The sequence below is a fragment of the Postia placenta genome (assembly GCF_002117355.1).
Source record: "Postia placenta MAD-698-R-SB12 unplaced genomic scaffold POSPLAscaffold_11, whole genome shotgun sequence".
NCBI lineage: Eukaryota > Fungi > Basidiomycota > Agaricomycetes > Polyporales > Adustoporiaceae > Rhodonia > Rhodonia placenta.
Window position 1 is genome coordinate 857,473 of NW_020169842.1, and position 17,764 is coordinate 875,236.

Genomic DNA, 17,764 nt, shown 5'->3' on the forward strand with positions numbered 1-17,764 from the left:
TCGGAAAGCGCACAGAATCCTCATAGCTTCCTCGCGAACCAGTCCATTCAACCTATACCCAAAGATGGTGCGTGCGCTGGTCCGTGCATGTGTACGTGGTCTCACTTGGGAAGAACGCAGATGTAACTGCGGGCGGGAACGAGGACAAGGATGCTTCGTTGAATTTCTTGTCTGAAAAGGCCGCGACGCGTTCCCAAGGAGAAGAGAGCGGCAATGAGGGTGGTGCGCCCCTGGACGCTCGGACCGAGTATTTGAGCTACATTTCTGGCTCACCGTCATCTGAGATCGCTCGTCATGCCCCAGACTACGACCGGCCGCAGAAGTTGCCCTTCTATAAGCGCCGCGTTACAGGTAAACTCCCTGTTCATCAAACTGGAGTTTTGCAAGGTCGGTATCGGAGCGGGCAGCTCAAATAAACTTTGGCACTAACGGCAAATGTCTCCCTTACGCCTTTGCAGATCTGGTGCCCCAGGCCGGTATGGGAAAGGTTCCTCGTCTAAGACACGGTTTATCCACTGTGCTCTTCACGTACGTGACAATGCTATGAAACAGAGCTCCTTCTGTCGCTGATCATGTACCCCAAGTCCTGGGCCACAGTGGCTACAAGAACCGAGGTCCGGGCACTGGAACTTCGAGCAGAAGCTCAGAGATGTTCCAAAGGTCGCTGACTTCGCTTTTGATCGAGTCTCTGAATTCGTCACGAGCTCCAAAGACCCTGTATGTTGTCTTAAATACTGAGCCCCACCAGAATGTGACATTTTGCGTGAGTAGGAGCTCCATAGGCTTGCGAAAGAGGAGGGTTGTATATTCGCCGGCTCGACATCCTCGCTCACAGGCGTGCTCAGCCAAATATACCTCCTACTGTCGGAGGAGAAACCGGTGAACACCAGCAACCTCAGTGCGGCTTTTCGACGTGAAGTAAGTCGAGCCCTCAGTGTATGAGCTGTTCCTGACACAAACTTTCACAGTCGCGGTCTTTCACTCCCGGACAGCGTATGCCGGTGTCCATTGGTCTAAATTACCAGGATGGAGTATATGCTACCGATTCAGACGTCAGACACCTCGGGCAGGAAAAATCAGTGACTGTTCTGTCACAATTGGTACGACGTTCGAAGGATATTTCCTCATTTTGAAGCATTAACTCATGAACACTGTGTAGGGGACAATGATGGAAAAGTTCCTCACGATGTCTATGAAGGCCTTCAGGCGAGATTTCGTGAGCACATCTCCTGGTGGGCCATTTGTGCAATCTCGAGCAAAGGACGTATACAGGTACGCGAAGGTATGCGATCTCTGATCTATCTACTACGATGCAAAGACAGAGTCTAATAGTATTGGAACAGTATGGCAAATTTGCCATGCGGGCGCAGCTCGATTGCCGTAGTCCAGATCTACCCGGTACTGGGATCTTCGATATCAAGACCCGTGCTGCAGTGCCAATTCGTTACGATCTTGAGAACTACAAGGTGACATTGGACTACATCATTCATGCGTAATTGATGATCGTGACGTTTTTGTCAAGGACCACTTGGATTACAAAATTCGCACTATGCAAGGCGACTGGGAGAGCTTTGAGAAAGAGTATTACGATCTCATCCGCTCAGCTTTTCTCAAATACAGGTACGAATGTGTCTCAACTAGATGTGCGTTTCTCATGTTACGGACGTCTGTAGCTTTCAAGCGCGGATAGGCAACATGGATGGCGTGTTCGTTGCGTATCACAACACTCATGAGACATTCGGGTTTCAGTATATCCCCCTCGAGGAAATGGATATACGCCTTTTTGGGCATTCGCAGGGTCATCGCATCTTTTACAAGTGTCTTGGTCTCCTCGACGCGATATTCTCTGAGATTGTCGAATATTTCCCCCAAAAGGTGAGCAGTTCAAGTGAACCATAGTGCGTGTTACCGATGCTCCTCATCTAGTCGGTCCACTGTACCTGGGAGACTCGGACGATCAAGAAGCTGGGTAGCGTCTTGCATGTTTGGATCGAGCCCAAGGAATGGTTCGGCAAAATCAAGCCTATCGTTCAATTGGACATCAACCTCACCCATTACCTGGCCAACCAGAGAACGAGCGCGCATACCGCCGTTGGCTCCGTAGACAAGCCATGCATGTCGCTTTCCCCTCTATCTGTTCTCATTCATGCTAACATCGGATCATTGGTACAGGGTCCGTCATGTATACTATCAAGAAGTCGCTGCTCCCCCAAGCTGCCATTCGTGATAACCAGCACGAGGCATACAAGCGGCAAATGCTCATTTACAAGTTCCAGCTCCACCCGAACGAGAAGGTCGAACGAGGGCGAGACATCGATCTCACATACATTGATGAATCCGATGCTAACATCGCAAAAGACAATTCTGGGGTGCCTGAGTCTAGATCTGCGTCCACGGGAGGCCCTGTAGGGAAGAAAGAACACAAGGCTAAGGAAGAACGGAAGGGCGAGAGCAAGCACGCCGCTGCCGGGGCTCAAAAGGGGGAAACCAAGCGCAAACTAGCTGAGGTTCCGAAGGGCGAGCAGAAGACAGAGGCTCCCACGACGGATCTAAGTGGGCACAGCAGTGATGCTGCGCTTGACGGTCGTTCCGAATGCCCGTCTCCTCTCCTGCACCTACTGTCAGAAGTCATCGAGGGACGTGTTGCAACGAGTACACCCTCGGGCTCTACCTCGAACTCCTCTGAGGATCTGGTGGGACCGCTTCCACAGCCACCCGAATCGCCTTCCACCGTAGAACCTTCGAGTCATTCCGTGCTGGAATCAACATCGGGCTCTTCTCTCGATGCACATCGAGCACTGTCTGCGACTGACACCATACACAGTGATTCAGCTTCTTCGCCATCGTCTGCAATATCACCTTCTAGTGGCGATGCATCGTCGTCCCCGAAAGGTCCAGACTAGACCTTCTCGCTACCCCGCTGATTAAACCCTCGTATATTTATGTGGCCCCGGGATGATGCCTTGATCAATCGGGGGGAGTACAATGAGGAATATCGATATCTATTCGGTATGGTGTGTTGTGGCGGTGATCGACGTGAAGATCATTGTAATCCATAAACACAGAAAAGTATATTATGTAGTAAAGTATTCATCTAGCATTTCTTCTCTGTACACGAAGGATACACCCAAAGGCGACCGACACTGACCAAGCAAGGCGACAAATGAAAGAACTGTTAATACACTTTGTTGACTTTGTCCGCACCTGCATATCCCATCCCAAAGACTGATTGAAACCCACGGCCGTCGTACCCATCCGCGATTATTCGCCCCGCACTTTCGTTCCCAACTGGTGCGCGGGCTCGCCCTCGACCTCCGTATCTGGATCGTCCTCGCCGTCCGTCTGCGCGCCATTCCGTCGGTCCTCGTCGTCGCGCTCAATCTGCGTGCGCATCTCCTGGACGTCCTGATCAACCTTGGGAGCCATGCGATCGATGCCGGCGGCCTGTGCAAGTGACACGCGCGCACGGTGCGGGGCGAGGTGGGCAGAGCGCCTGGGCGGACGCTTGAGTCTGCGGCGGGCGACCTGGGCATTGGACGTTAGTGAATACATGTACATCATAAGAGGCTGGCGCAGACGCACCATGACAGGTACGGAGCATTTCTGGATGAGATAATGTGACGTCGAGCCGAGCAGAATGCTAGAATGGGAGGGTCAGATGAGCTATAAGAATTCGTGCGAGGTGCTCACCCTTTCAACTTTCCCAGCCCGCGAGAACCGACGACTAACATACTAGGCTGAACGAAGTCAACGATATCTGCACAGACGCACGCTGTAAGTCACGCCATGCACGCCATTATACAAGAGCTGTGCAACGCACCAAGAAGCATGTGCCGACTATTCTTCGCGTGCCATGCTTGACACGATATGGTGACGTGTAGACGGGTGCGCTGCAACAAGCTCGTCGCCTGGCGGACGAGGATATACGCCAACGCTTGTCGCTGCCAATGACATCAGCGAGGGCGGGGCGGTGATGAAGCACATGCACCTACCTCTTGCTGGCTGCGCAGCTTTGCGGCTCTGTCGGCAGGATTGGGTATCAGGGGATCGACTGCGCGGACAGCGACACTGGTGAGCCGATGCGGAGAGGGATACATGACTCTGCTACTTACTTTTGTTCTCGTTCTCGATGACAGTCACAATGAGCCTGCAAAATAACGTTAATCCCCAACATTTCATCTCGAGAATGCAGCGACGTACATCTCGTCACCGTCTCTGAGCACCGTGCCGATTCCCCACTCTAGCGCATATCGGCTCTCATCGCTCAGGTCGCTCGCGAGGACGTAGCGCCTGCTCCGCCGTCCCGTCTCCTCCAACATGCCTCCGGGATCCCCATGGATGAGTGTGATCGTGCACCGGTCGCGCTGGAAGATCGGCCGCGACGTGTCGAGCGGGAGCGGGTCCGGCCGCGTGCTCTTGCGGCGCCTCGTATTGTGCGCGCTGTGGTTCAGCGTCGACGGGAAGTACGGCTCGGGCGGCACGACGACGTTCACGCCCTCGCCGAGCGGATCCGGCACGTCGACGACGTCCTGGTCCGCGAGGTCCGCGGGGATCAGCGCGTTGCGCTCCGTGTTGCGCTCCGTCACCTGGTCGAACTGGTCGTCGTCGCTCCACGACTCCTCCGAGCCCTCGTCGTCCTCCGTCTCCTCCCCCGACTCGTCGTCCGACGTGGCCGACAGCGAGAACGCGTTGCGCGGCCGGATGCGCGGCGCCTCCGAGTCCGACTCGGCGTCCGACACCGACAGCGCTTCGACGGCGGGCGACGGGTCACGCATGCGCGCGCGCCGCAAGCGGAACGGCGACTGGCTACGCGTTCGCCCGCCCGCCGCGTCCTGCGCGTCGCCGCTCGTGCCGGCGAACGAGCTCGAGCGCACCCCGGCGCCCGGACGGTCGGGCTTGCTCTTGTCCTTGGAGCGTCCGCGCTCCTTCTCGTCGCCAGCGCCACTGCCGCCGTTGCCAGCGCCGCTGCGGAGCGAGAGCGACGACAGGCCGCCCATCACGGAGCTCAGCGACCTGCGCGAGAAGGAGCCGCTCGTGGGGCGGTTGCCGGGCGCGTCCTTGTCCTTGTCCTTGTCCTTGCCGGAGCCGGACTGCGTGGAGAGCGTGCGCGTGAGGGCATTGGCATTCTGGGCCTGTGGGTCGGGTTCCTCGCGGGTTAGCAGATTCAAGGCAGACGGGGAACGCTTGGAGGATTGGGGGGTCGTGGGGCGCGAGGGCAGCAGAGAGACAAGCGACGAGACAGAGTTGGAACGCGCAAAGGGTAGAGCAGTCAGGGTGGCCGTCGAGCTAGCTGCGGACGATGAGACACCGAGAGGGTAGTCGTATGACTGCTCGTGGCCCTCGCGCGGGGCGGGAAGGGCGGAGCTGCTGCCCGAGTCTTTGTCGCGCGAGGGGTGGTACTTGCCCATCCAGTTGCGTCTGCGGGGCAGTTCGGACATGGCGGAGGCGAGGGGCGGTGTGTGGCAGGAGAGAAAGAAAGCTCACCTCCTGCTTGCTTGGCTGGCGGGACAAAGCCTGCGGGGCAGGGACGAAATAAGCGTGGGTGATGGCACAGCATGGCAAACACCGCGATGCGAGACGAGGGCCGTCGTCGCCAAGAAGACATAACAAAACCAGTCAACCATCTGGGGTAGTCTGGGCACTGTCCACGTACTACGAATGCTCCTGCCTCGTCGGCGCGCCCTGCTTTATTCTGCAGGCGGTGGTCGCGGTGTGAGAACACGATGCTCCTGATTCTGCGATAAAACACCCGTTACCTCTAGCGTAAACCGCCGCGGATCAGACGGTTCGTAAGACATCTTCCGACTGAGCTTTTATGCCGACTATATTCAGAATTGAGAGATAGTCTACAGCAGACAGTCTCGAGAGGGCTGGGGGAGGGGGGGGGGGAAGGGGCAAGGAGAGTCTCGGCCGAAAGGAGCTCTTGGCCCGCCCACCCAGATTTGGTTCCGTGTAAGAACATATGTCAATTCAGACCTGCTCTATGTACACTTTTAACTCGATGGCAGCACAGCACTATGTAGTGGCCTGTATAACCCAAGACCTCTCCCGTGGGGGTCGCGTGAACAGCGTAATACACATCTCGTTGCTGCGGTCGCGTTTTAGGGTTCTGTCAGTCATAGATTCCCCTCCCATGTTGAGATGTTGTCTAGGCCGAAGGTGAACATCAGCCAGCCACTTCTCCGCTGTGGCCCCGCCTGGCGCAGCTTCTGGTCGCTTGCGTTCGATCTAGGCGTACGCTTGCATTGAACGATAGACTGGAGTGAAGCACAGAGCTGGGACTCGGAGTGTGTTCATCGGTGTCACACTGTAAAGTCGTTAACACGGAGCTCCCATGATGGCGCACGTTCCCCACCGAGTAAACCGGCCCTAACTGTAGCTGAGTTTGGGCGCCGTCTTGGCAGACGCGGGGTAGGTTTTGTTTTGTAGTCCATCAGAAACCTGCCACAACATGTCGAACACGGCATGTCAGTAATCTTGCAATAACAACCTGAACTCTTTACATACCTTCAGGTCAATGCGCACGTAGGACAACACAAGCCATGAAGATGCATCATCCCAAGCGAGGTGATCGAAGGAGCGTGATCGTGACCCCGGGGTCAGTCTGGGGTCAGCCATCACAGGCTCCGATTGCTATAATGCCATAGATACCGGTCAGCCCCGGCCTCTCGCCATCATCGTCGTGCACCTCGCCCGCAGGGGCGAAACCTAGACTCGCACAGCGGTCAGCGACCCAGCAACATGCACACCTCACCCGTTTGCACGTCGGCCACGGTGAGCCCCGACCTACCCGCCGAGCTGATAAGCGCGATCATCGAGCAGCTGTACTACGACGAGGACGGCAACCCCGACCGCCGTGCGCTCTACGCGTGCTCCCTCGTCTCTGCCTCATGGACCGGCCCAGCGCAGAGGCTGCTCTTCCATACCGCGCGACTGCACGGCCCGCACGCATTGGCCTTCCTGCATGCCATCCATCCCGCCCGCCCGTCGGGCACTCGCCTGGGCGAGCACGTCCGCAGGCTCGAGGTGCGTATTGGGACGGGCCCGGGCAGCGGCAGCCCCACATCTCCAGACGCCACGAGCCTCCGGCCGACCGAGTTCCTCACCCTGCTGGACCATTGCCCCCGCCTGTACGAACTCATCCTTCGGGCGTACAATGTCCACGCCTTCGAAGAGCCCCTCACCAGAGCCCTCGGCGCGCTTGCGTCTGATCCTGCCCGTACTCCCCTGCGCGCACTCAGCCTTCTCCGCGCGGGCGTCCAGTCGCCGCTTCTGTACCAGCTCCTCGCCGTGTTCCCGTCTGTCCGCTTCCTCCGCCTCGGCTCCGAGATGGCCGCCCCGCTCCCGAAGAGCCCTGCCAGCGTCGCGCTCACGGAGCTCGTCCTGTACCGCCTCCCAAGCCCCAGAATCCTCAGCTGGCTGCTCGCCTCGTCCCTCTCCACGCTCGCGATCCTAGACTTGCGCGACGCGCCCGATGTGCAGCTCACCGAGATCCTCGCACCCCACGGGCCGCGCCTGCGCTCTCTCCGTCTGCTGCGCTACAACGCGCGGGGGGCGGCGCTCATCCGCCTGTGTCCCGCGCTCGAGGAACTCGTGCTGTTCCAGTTGTCGACCTTCCTCCCGCTCGCGAACCTGCCACAGACGCTGGAACACCTGAGCTTCCGCGACTTTTCATGGACCTCGAACCCGAGCCTACAGACGATCATCGCGGCGATCGAGACACTGCCGAGACTGCGCCTCTTGACGTGCGACGCGAATGCGAAGCAGCATGACGACTTTCCCGCGCTGCGGCGCAAGTGCGAAAAGAAGGGAGTCGCGTTGAGGACGGATGCGCTGCCGATACGCACGGTGAGAAGTCGTCGTGCTGTTTAATGTGCTTGGCGTGACATACCTTGCTGCGCAGTTTGAAGACGCGGTGCCGGTAAAACGCTTCCCCAGACGCAAGTCGATATCCAACTTTCCGCTGATGAATGAAAGGGTTGGAGCGGCGGACCAATTGATGCAGAGCTAGTATCCACATCGTCACACTCAGAGCACAAGTGGCTGCAATATTTCTTCCAACAGACACCATCAAAAAGTGCATATATTGAACGTAGAGTGCTTGTATGACGCTGACCACTTGTCTGGACGTATTTCGAGGTTGTGGACAGGTCAAATGAAGCTGAGCGTTCTTCATCAGTACCGTGCGCCAACGCCAAGATGATGAGGACGAGACTACAGCAAAACTAATATTGATAGACCTTCCCTCGCAAAGTATACACTTCGGCAAGGTGGGGCAGAAGCTCGCGGCAGGAGTCGGCAGTGGTGCAGAGCCGGCGACGGGCAGCCGATCAGAGACGGGCTACTGAGTAAACACTTGTTGTAATCCCCTCGACCGACCATGGTCGGTAATCGACGATATATGCATCCTGCTCAGAAAGGATTTGTTGTAGACATGTCCTCGCTCGATGGATAATGATTAGAAGCTACTGGTGTCGCGTCACTGTAGAGTGCAGAGGTCGTCGCTGTCTGCCATTGCTTGCGGAAGCAGACGGGGTAGACCTCGACAAACGGACTCTGAATATTGAGGCATTGATGTGGATTACTTCGTATGACTGCCGCGAACAACCTCTGAGGAATGAGTGCACGTCACCCCGAGGTGCCGAGCGCCGTTATGCTCCATGCCGCCTATCTGCACTTTTTGCGAGGGAAGTCTATCAATATTGGTTTTGCTGTAATGCGCCTGGGAGTATGAGATGTCGAGGCTAGAAGCTGGCAGGGCTAGTTATAGTCGCGCATGAACTCCAATAAGAAACCTGAAAGGAGCTGGAAGTAGCTCCGAGTACAAGGGGACTCCCAAGACGAGTCCGCAAACGCCGTGTAGTCGCCGGGAGAAGGTCAGAAGCAGGAAGCGAGGTGTGAAACTTGATGATTTTCTTGGGATCGTATGCGTGCGGCGGTTCCGACAGGTGTCTATGCCATGAGAAGACACTAAGTATATGCATCTCGACACCTCCGAGAATGCAGTAGAGGCCGGGCGAGTTCGCAGGCCATCGGCACAAGCCCGGTGCACAGACAATGAGCAGCACCATCCCACGCGGGACGTGAGATCGGGTTGAGCCAACAGCCATTTGCCAAATATCCCGAGTAGCAAAAGTACAGCATACACAGGAAACCGCCAGTAAGTGGCCTCGGGTGTAAGACGTCGAGGCCAAGCAGCGACTCGGAGAACAGAAGGTAGACGGAAGGGATAAATTGCGGTAGCCTTTCTATGTACAGGCTCTGATTGTTACGTAAGCACAGTCAAATAACTATGCCAGTTAGAGGCCCGCACTCATATTCGTTCTTCCCCTCTCCCTCTCCCCCAGCCTCGCCCGTCGTCCTCGACTACGGGCTCGGACAACACTAGCACACCACCAAGAACACATAAGGTAGCGCAATGGCTACTCCTGGAGGTCCTGTGCGCAAGAAGCGCAACTTCAAAGCTCTGCAGCTCGATGTCTCGAAGCCTCCGGCGACAGAGCCAGAGCCTGCGCCCATCCGTCTAGCACCCGCCCCAGGTGGTGCCGCGCCTGCGAAGAAGCGGCCGCCTCCCATGACCCTCAAGGCCCCAAAGATCGGGACTTCCAATGTAACCGCTGAAACGGACAATGGTCTTCTCACCGCGAATGGCCCAACGTCCGCCCCACCGACGGCCAATGCGTCCGCGGCGCGCTCGAGCTACCACAACACGCTCTCATCTACGCTCGCGAACCTGGACCTGAACTCAGAGACCAAGTACGACCTGCGCAACGAGGATCTGCGCGACATGCAGGAGCTCGGGCAAGGCAACGGGGGCAGTGTGAAGAAGGTCGAGCACGTCCCTACGGGGACCATAATGGCGAAGAAGGTGCGCAGCTGTCCAACGTGCTCCCATCGCCACAGCTGTGTGTGCCATCACGCGCCCTGCTAACGCGTCATCTTGCCATCCCCGCAGATCGTGCTCATAGACGCGAAGCCGTCCGTGCGCAAGCAGATTCTACGCGAGCTGCAGATCATGCACGACTGCAATTCGGTGTACATCATCTCGTTCTATGGCGCGTTCATCTCGGACCCCAACATCTGCATCTGCATGGAGTTCATGGACAAGGGGTCGCTCGATGGCATATACAAGAAGATCGGCCCGATTGATATCGAAGTCGTCGGAAAAGTCGCGCTTGCCGTGCTTGAAGGGCTCACATACCTGTATGACGTGCATCGCATCATCCACCGAGGTACGCGTGCTTAGACTGTATAGCGTCTCTCGTGATGTCCCTGATGTGCGCCAGATATCAAACCGTCCAATATCCTGTGCAACTCACAAGGACAGATCAAAATCTGTGATTTTGGGGTTTCAGGCGAGCTCATTAACTCTATCGCTGATACGTTCGTCGGAACATCAACATACATGAGCGTAAGTGACCTCACGTTACGGTGTCGTGTGCTACGAGTCTTACTCGTGTTGCATAGCCCGAGCGTATACAAGGCGCGCAATATACCGTGAAATCCGACGTCTGGTCGCTCGGCATCTCACTCATCGAGCTCGCCCTGGGCCGCTTCCCTTTCGCCGACTCGTCCTCTGACGACTCTGACTTGTCCGACCTCGAGGGGACGCTCTCGCCTAGCCGCCCCGCGCCCATCCCTCTGCGCAAGACGCAGGAGGAGAAGGAACGCGACAAGAGAAAGAAGAAGCGCAAGAGCCGCGGTGTCAGTCTGCAAGGCGGTGGCATGACAATGAGCATCCTCGAGCTGCTGCAGCACATCGTGAACGAACCCGCGCCACGGCTGACGCCCGAGAACCGGTTCCCGAAGGAGGCAGAGGACTTCGTGGACAGCTGTCTGCTGAAGGACCCCGAGCAGCGAAGGACACCGAAGAACCTGCTGGTGAGTGCATCGGCGTGCGTCTGCATTCATGATGTGTTGATCGACGCCATTATGCGCGCAGAAACACCCCTGGATTGAGCACTCGCGATCATCCACCATCGACCTCGAGGCCTGGGCATCGACATTCTGACCGCGACTACCGCACTTGGCCAATGCTCTATTTAACGGTCTCCTACTCACTCGCGGAACTGTCAATTGATTTCCATGCTGTCTCTCGTGTCCGAGTATATCCTTGCTGCTGTTATCGAGCAGCCATCCGCCTCGTGTCCATATGTATACCCGCAATCTCTGTCTCACGACCGCTGATCCCAATATCGCCTCATTCGCGTATCTGATGTAGTAGTAGAGCAGTGCAGGAGGTTGGACGTTCCCCGAGTAGAGCGGGCTTGCTCGCGTATACGTCTTTACGCAGATGCTGTCGGGTTGTATTGTATAATCTAAATTATTTGCGCATTTCTTTGGACACTTGTTGTGTTTGCTGGTTTCGCTTTCTGCTCCAAATGTCTGAAGTATGCTACTTTTTGACTGCCTACTCCGACATATGCCTAGTTGGCTAGGACAGCAAAACCAATTATGAAAGACCTCCATCGCGAAAGTTACATGATAGGCATGGAGCGTAGCGGCGCTCGGTGACATCCTTAGAGGTTGTTCGCGGCAGCCGTACTGTGGCATACTGGGTAATCGGCAGACCCCCAAGTCGGCACCCCTTGCCTGATTGGCCCAGGAGCCAAACTCATTGATCGGATTGCAAACATCCCGAGAGATTCCGGGGAATCCTGCTCTCTGATTGGCGGTAGGTCACGCCTGCCGACCACCCAGTATGCCACAGTATATAGTAATTCATGCCGACGTCTCGATACTCGTCCGTTTGTCGAGGTCTACCCCGTTGCTATCGGCTTCCGCAAGCAATGGCAGACAGCGACGAGCTCTGCACCCTACGACGCGATGCTAGTAGCTTCTTCAATCTGACGATTAATCATGGAACCAGAGATGTATACGACGCGTTCCTTCTGAGTATATCGTCTATTACTGACCATGACGGCGAGAGGACGAGAAGATTACAACAAATGTCTACCCACGATCCTCTTTTGGTAACCAATCTCTGATCGACCACCCGCCGCCGTCTCTGCGCCACTGCCGACTCCTGCCGCGAGCTTCTGCACCACCTTGTCCCAGAGTATAATCTGCGAGAGGAGGTCTATCATTATTGGTTTTGCTGGAAGAGGGAAGGGAATGCAGGTCGATCTTCAGTGTACTTCGTCCTTGTTGCTGACACCAATATACACCAAATCTCTTGCATTCTGACATACCTTTTTCGGATTTTCAATGTTGTCAACCTTGCCGAATGTCCAGTCTTGCCAGTGTCTGAGCACACATCCAATGCCGCGGTGCTCCAAAAATGGCTACCACAGATGATCGAGCTACGATCGGAGCTGTGGATCTCAAGTTGAGAGTTGCATTTTCGTCGACCTTTATCGAACTCATTACATCGCTAGTCTACTGCGCATCAGATTTGCCACTTGAAACTGTGGCGCATACCTGTACCTGCTAGCACTGTCTCGGAGATGCACGTGCGTGCTTTGACGCATGCGGTAGACGCCGTCGATGTCTAGTCTTCCGAGTGTCATTACTCCTGTCATCGAAGAACAAGAGCCTCACATTCTGCCGCAACGACTGGGTGCACACAACTAGAACATGCCCGGAATGCAGTCCTGTGTATGGGGCTAGCGCGTATATAAGCTTGAGATGTACGTATCTCTCGTGCAAGACTGCATTCATGCTCCTATGGGCGGTCGTTTCTGCGATGGGCGCATCATCTGTCCGACCCCCGTGAGCCCTTTGGACAGCTCTCAAGGTTGCTGTCGGTATCAGCATCATGCCGTGTACAGGATGCTCGGAGCTGAAATGGGGGCACGGGGTCCGCCTTGCTTGCACGAAACGGTATATAACCGCTGCCTTCACGCATCCAGAGGGACCCTCCATCTCACTCTGACGCATCTCAAAATGTCGTCCAACAAGATGCTACTGGTCTTCTGTGATGGTACCGGTATGGATGGGACTCTGTCCGAGCCAGGTGAGCCTTTACTTGTCTATAGTCACTATGCGACAGAGAATATCATCCATCGATACCAGACACGGACAATCCGACTTTCTTTCTCAAGCCGCTATTCCTAAAGGAGAATTCTGATCATCAGTATGCAACCAACGTTCTGCGACTCTGTGGGTATTTCTTCGCACTCAGCATGATGATGTCTCTCATTGACTAGTCTCGTTGCAGCACGAGCTGTGTTACCGCATGCCAAGTGAGGGTAGTTTGCTTCATGTGCTTTGAGCTTGATGGATTGACGAGCCATGCAGAGACGGAAGGAGACAAATTGTGTTCTACCAGAGTGGTGTTGGCTCTGAAGCCGCTTTCAATGGAGATCCTGCTTTTGGGGGTCTCATTCTGTGTGCGTATCTGATCTCGGTTAGTCTAGTACTTTCCCATGATTGACTTGAAAACACAAATAGCATTGTTCGGTGTTGCCGTTGGTAAGCCACCATGTATGAGGGATCGATATTTGAGGGTATGACGTTTTCCGAGCAGCAAGCAAAATCAGGGATGCATACGCGTTCATTTCTCAGAACTTCGAAGAGGGCGATGAGATTTGTATCTTTGGGTGGGTGTTGCAGATGCATTTTGTTTTTCGCCACTTGCCCATATCTCTCAATCATCGCTTAGCTTTTCCAGGTAGCTATGAAATGATGGTATAAGCGAGTGCTATTGACTTAAGATTGGCGTACTCTCAGGGGTGCATACAGCGCACGCAAGCTCTCGGGTTTGATTGTGGGTCTTACTACGTGCGAGAACTATCCCTCGCCTGATGTCCCCTTCAGGATCGAATCGGACTGCTTTCACGTGTGAATTTGGGCCAGCTTTTCGAGATATGGAGTGCTCTCGACGAGGACAAGACACCTACCATCCCGTCCGACACGCGGAAGGTCAACATCAGGTCAGTTCTCACAGTCGGTGCCATACTTGTTTTCCTAAACACCTCAATAGTTGCGTCGGGGTCTGGGATACAGTAGGCTCCGTGTTCAGAGAAAACAACGCACTGAACATCAAGGACAATAGCCTCCCGGAAAGCGTAGACGTAGCCCTCCATGCCCTATCTTTCCACGAGAATAGACTGCCTTTCTTGCCTACGTTGTGGGAGGAGCCGAAAGGAGGGCTCCGCAAGGGGCAGATTCTCAAGCAAGTATGTTCCACCCCGCCAGGATTCCTTCATAAATTCTGTATTGTCTGACTCTTGCTGGCACCCCAACAGCGCTGGTTCCCTGGAGCACATGCCGATGTCGGCGGCGGTTATGAACACCACGAATTATCTGACATTTCCCTCTTCTGGATGGCGGTGCGACGAGAATTTCTGTCCTTCGGGTCAAATACTGATGCCGACTTGTCTAGGGCGAGATCCAGAACATAGTCAACCTTGATCTCGACTTCTTGCGCGCGAGTGCTCAGCGCAATCCTGATCCATGGGGCACCTCCCAGCCACATAACACCGACTTGGAGGTAATGTTAGGGCTTCTACCCTGCACCCGCCTCACCGGTAAACGGATCACTCCCAACTCGACGTTCCACGAGAGTCTGTTGTACTCTCCGGATTCGCTGAAGGAACCACTCAACATGATCACGCTGGATATCGTGGAAGAGCACTTCGGGACCAGCTTCATGCCTCAGTTTGCCCCGCTGAACGACTTCGAGCAGCAGTGCAAGGATCATTGGGGAGAGCTTCCGGTACGTGGTTCCCGCATGGTTTCCGGTCTGATTCTGATTGTGTTTTGTATAGAAGAGTGTTTCGCAGCATATTACTCTCGAGCATCCGGCTCACTTATTCGGGGCAAAGATATAGTGAGACCTGGCCACGAGATATCTTGTCGTACTCTTCGGAGTCTGAGGATAGGATTAAGCTAAGGTCTGTCCAAGCAACCTTGACTTTGATACCTACGTTGTAGAGTATGATGCACTTTTAAGCTAACGGATCGTTATTATAACGAGCTGTAGCAGAATTGTAAGTACCGTCCTGTGGATGTATCCATCCCGCTCACCGCGCAAATTCAAATATCATTCGTATTTTATTCAATCACTCTGGAGGTGTCATCGTGTATTTCCTTAAAATGCTCTTCAGGGTGCAGCACGGGTGTATATCGCACCATCTGCATATTGTGCTCAGGTCTCTCCTGACGGAGAAGTGCGTTCAATTTGTAGTAGCTGTGCACGTGCGTACTTACTATCTATTCAGTGAAGATGTTAACCCGAACAGGTCGTCGGCGATATAACGTAGACTGACACTTGACGTACTGCAATGACTAGAAAGAATCAGGGAGTATTCCACGTTACAATTCACTGATTTTTCCAATTGCGCTGCCATCCCAGTTTGAATCACATTTCACCATGAAACGGTTCAAGGATGTCACGCGTGCTCAGCTTCGTGGCACCGAAGCAAGCCGCCGGTGCGTATATACGACAAGGTTTGTCACCTGCGCACGTTCTCATTCGGACGCTAACGAATATGTTTATTTCTTCTGCCTTCCAGGCATAATGTCCATCAAAACGCGGTCATGGGCACTATAAATACATGTCTCGGCTACAAAGCTGCATCCAAAACGGAAGACACCCTTTTCGAAGGCAAACTTGTCATGATCTGGGGTTTTGTCGACGGTGCACTATAAAGGCCTTACACCCGTATGTCTCATCCTCTGTAGCTGTCTTCATTTAAAGCTCCATTCCTCTCAACGTACGACCATGGCTTCGAAAGTGCTGCTCGTTTTCTGTGATGGCACTGGCATGGATGGTAATTTGTCTAATTTTACTAAACTGGCGTATGTTTTCCCGTTCCTCGTCGAGTTCGTATTTTTTAAACTCAACGCCCAATTCGCAGCGCTGGACAGGCCACAGACAACGTCCAGGTCCTCTTCAAGGAGCCAGGTGACTGCCCACAATAAGTCTCCTCCAGAGGCTTCCGTTCGCTCACAGCATGGTCACATATAAAGAAGAACGTTCTCCCCGTACGCAGAGTTACCTGTCGCTGTCTTGGCTGTAGAGCTCATGAACTCGATAGCGGTGAGAGGAGGATCAAGCACGCAGTTTGCCACGAATGTTTTGCGCCTTTGTAAGTCATCTTTGTGTGTACTGCAACGCGTCAGTATGTGCTGAATATCGCATATAGCTCGAGCTGTTTATCCGTACACGGTGTAAGTGCCATCGTTTGGCCTGGTGTCTAGACTACCTCAAAACCGCATCATGTCGCATGCACAGTGATAAAAGGAAACAAATTGTGTTTTACCAGAGCGGTGTCGGTTCTGAAGCCAACTTCGCTGGTGACCAGGTGACTGGGACAACTGCTATGCGTGCGTATGTGTTCACCTCGCAGCAACCCTGTATTCATGCTATGACCGCTTAAAGAGGCGTTCGGGACTGCCGTGGGTGAGCTGGTGTTGCTTACCCTCCAAAGTCAACCAGAATTGTAATCGATCGTCATACAGCGAGTAAGATTCGCGATGCATATGCGTTCATTGCACAGAACTTCGAGGACGGAGACGAGATCTGTCTCTTCGGGTGAGTTCAGAGATAGATATTAGTCTGGTGGGGGTGACATTTCTGATGGACTATGTAGATTTTCCAGGTGAATGATAGGATTCACCGTGTGTCGTGCTGCTGTGGCCCCTTATTGACATTCGTAATATCACAGGGGTGCCTATACCGCAAGGAAGCTTGGTGGGCTGATAGTATGGCAATCACTTGCTCTGTGGCACTTTTCTTATCCATTCCTATCCAGGATGCCATCGGTTTGTTGACGCGGAAGAATTTGGGACGCTTCTTCCAGATATGGCATCAACTCACTGTCGGGGAGACTCCTACCATCCCATCGGATACGAGAAAGACTCGCATCAAGTGAGCTTTGTATCGGGTGAGGAATAGTTGCCAATTAACCGTTGTGAACAGGTGCCTCGGTGTTTGGGACACCGTCGGCTCCGTGTATGGAGAAATAGACGCGCTCAGTATCACAGATACCAGCCTTCCGGGCACTGTGGACGTTGCCCTCCATGCTCTTTCCCTTCAGGAGAACAGAAAGAAATTCCTACCAACACTGTGGGAGAAACCAAAGGGAGGTCTGGGTGCGAATCAGATTCTTAAACAGGTACGCTGTAATCGCTTTCCGAGAGACTTCACGCTGAGAACTCTGCGTAGGTCTGGTTTGCAGGAGCGCACTCCGATGTGGGCGGCGGATATGAACGGCACGAACTCGCAGACATAGCTTTGTTCTGGATGGCGGTACGTTTCAATGATCAGATCCGCAGATCAGAATCCTGATATGTATTGGCAAGGGAGAAATTAAGGGCTTCATCAATCTTGACCTCGAATTCTTGCTGGCTAGCAAGCAGCCGCAGCCTCAACCATGGGGCACGTCTCAGCCTCACAATGCATACGAGGAACTGCAGTTCTTGGAAAAACCAGTCATTGGACAGGAGACTCGGCTCGAAAGCAAACAGATCACCGCGGATTCCGTCTTACACGCCAGCATTGAGTTCTCTCCCCAGAAGCTGGACAGTCCAGATTACATGGTCACTCTGGACATCCTGGTGAAAACGTTTGGCCCGTCTTTCAAGCCTCAGTACCCGCCTTTGAACGAGTTTGAGGAGTATTGTAGAGACAACTGGAAGGATCTGCCCGTGAGTGAATCATGACGTACTCGTAACTTGCCTAACCATATGGATATTCCAGAGGGGCATACCCTATCGTCCCGTCTTCGAACAACCGGGCGACTTGTTTGGGTTCTCTGCCGGGAGTGTGTGAGCTGTGGAGAGCAGGAAAGGCCGCAGAACAGGGTTACCTCAGTCA

At 54.4% G+C, this 17,764-nt stretch overlaps 6 protein-coding genes across 6 annotated transcripts; 4 read left to right on the top strand and 2 right to left on the bottom strand.

Moving 5' to 3' along the window:
• Positions 1-64: 64 nt before the first annotated feature.
• Positions 65-2,903, top strand: POSPLADRAFT_1035400 (hypothetical protein; the record flags this gene model as incomplete). Its single annotated transcript, XM_024477081.1, has 12 exons — positions 65-67; positions 114-351; positions 459-528; positions 585-717; positions 772-918; positions 969-1,100; positions 1,160-1,272; positions 1,319-1,466; positions 1,523-1,620; positions 1,674-1,875; positions 1,927-2,173; positions 2,215-2,903. The coding sequence occupies 12 exons, from the start codon at positions 65-67 to the stop codon at positions 2,901-2,903; spliced, it is 2,220 nt and encodes a 739-aa protein (XP_024336690.1).
• Positions 2,904-3,261: 358 nt separating this feature from the next.
• On the bottom strand, positions 3,262-5,798 carry POSPLADRAFT_1149768 (hypothetical protein; the record flags this gene model as incomplete). The annotated part of the gene is made up of 9 exons (XM_024486347.1): positions 3,262-3,525; positions 3,583-3,640; positions 3,691-3,757; positions 3,821-3,941; positions 3,993-4,051; positions 4,113-4,147; positions 4,201-5,090; positions 5,654-5,692; positions 5,757-5,798. 9 exons carry the CDS (start codon positions 5,796-5,798, stop codon positions 3,262-3,264), a joined length of 1,575 nt encoding a protein of 524 aa, XP_024336691.1.
• A 653-nt stretch (positions 5,799-6,451) lies between these two features.
• On the top strand, positions 6,452-8,011 carry POSPLADRAFT_1035402 (hypothetical protein; the record flags this gene model as incomplete). The annotated part of the gene is made up of 4 exons (XM_024477082.1): positions 6,452-6,467; positions 6,514-6,598; positions 6,648-7,848; positions 7,904-8,011. The coding sequence occupies 4 exons, from the start codon at positions 6,452-6,454 to the stop codon at positions 8,009-8,011; spliced, it is 1,410 nt and encodes a 469-aa protein (XP_024336692.1).
• Positions 8,012-9,436: 1,425 nt separating this feature from the next.
• Positions 9,437-11,343, top strand: POSPLADRAFT_1172155 (hypothetical protein). The gene is made up of 5 exons (XM_024488169.1): positions 9,437-9,868; positions 9,956-10,232; positions 10,287-10,411; positions 10,468-10,881; positions 10,943-11,343. The coding sequence occupies exons 1-5, from the start codon at positions 9,575-9,577 to the stop codon at positions 11,009-11,011; spliced, it is 1,179 nt and encodes a 392-aa protein (XP_024336693.1). The 5' UTR covers positions 9,437-9,574; the 3' UTR covers positions 11,012-11,343.
• Positions 11,344-11,759: 416 nt separating this feature from the next.
• POSPLADRAFT_1149052 (hypothetical protein) lies at positions 11,760-12,509 on the bottom strand (the record flags this gene model as incomplete). Its single annotated transcript, XM_024486258.1, has 4 exons — positions 11,760-11,816; positions 11,961-12,065; positions 12,192-12,246; positions 12,421-12,509. The coding sequence occupies 4 exons, from the start codon at positions 12,507-12,509 to the stop codon at positions 11,760-11,762; spliced, it is 306 nt and encodes a 101-aa protein (XP_024336694.1).
• Positions 12,510-12,885: 376 nt separating this feature from the next.
• On the top strand, positions 12,886-17,719 carry POSPLADRAFT_1048355 (hypothetical protein; the record flags this gene model as incomplete). The annotated part of the gene is made up of 24 exons (XM_024479494.1): positions 12,886-12,955; positions 13,015-13,075; positions 13,240-13,331; positions 13,393-13,413; positions 13,469-13,541; positions 13,672-13,708; positions 13,759-13,874; positions 13,925-14,120; positions 14,190-14,273; positions 14,327-14,715; positions 14,775-14,837; positions 15,096-15,113; positions 15,350-15,393; positions 15,681-15,902; positions 15,939-16,034; positions 16,092-16,116; positions 16,181-16,272; positions 16,408-16,480; positions 16,614-16,650; positions 16,701-16,816; positions 16,868-17,063; positions 17,114-17,197; positions 17,224-17,595; positions 17,648-17,719. 24 exons carry the CDS (start codon positions 12,886-12,888, stop codon positions 17,717-17,719), a joined length of 2,649 nt encoding a protein of 882 aa, XP_024336695.1.
• Positions 17,720-17,764: the final 45 nt, after the last annotated feature.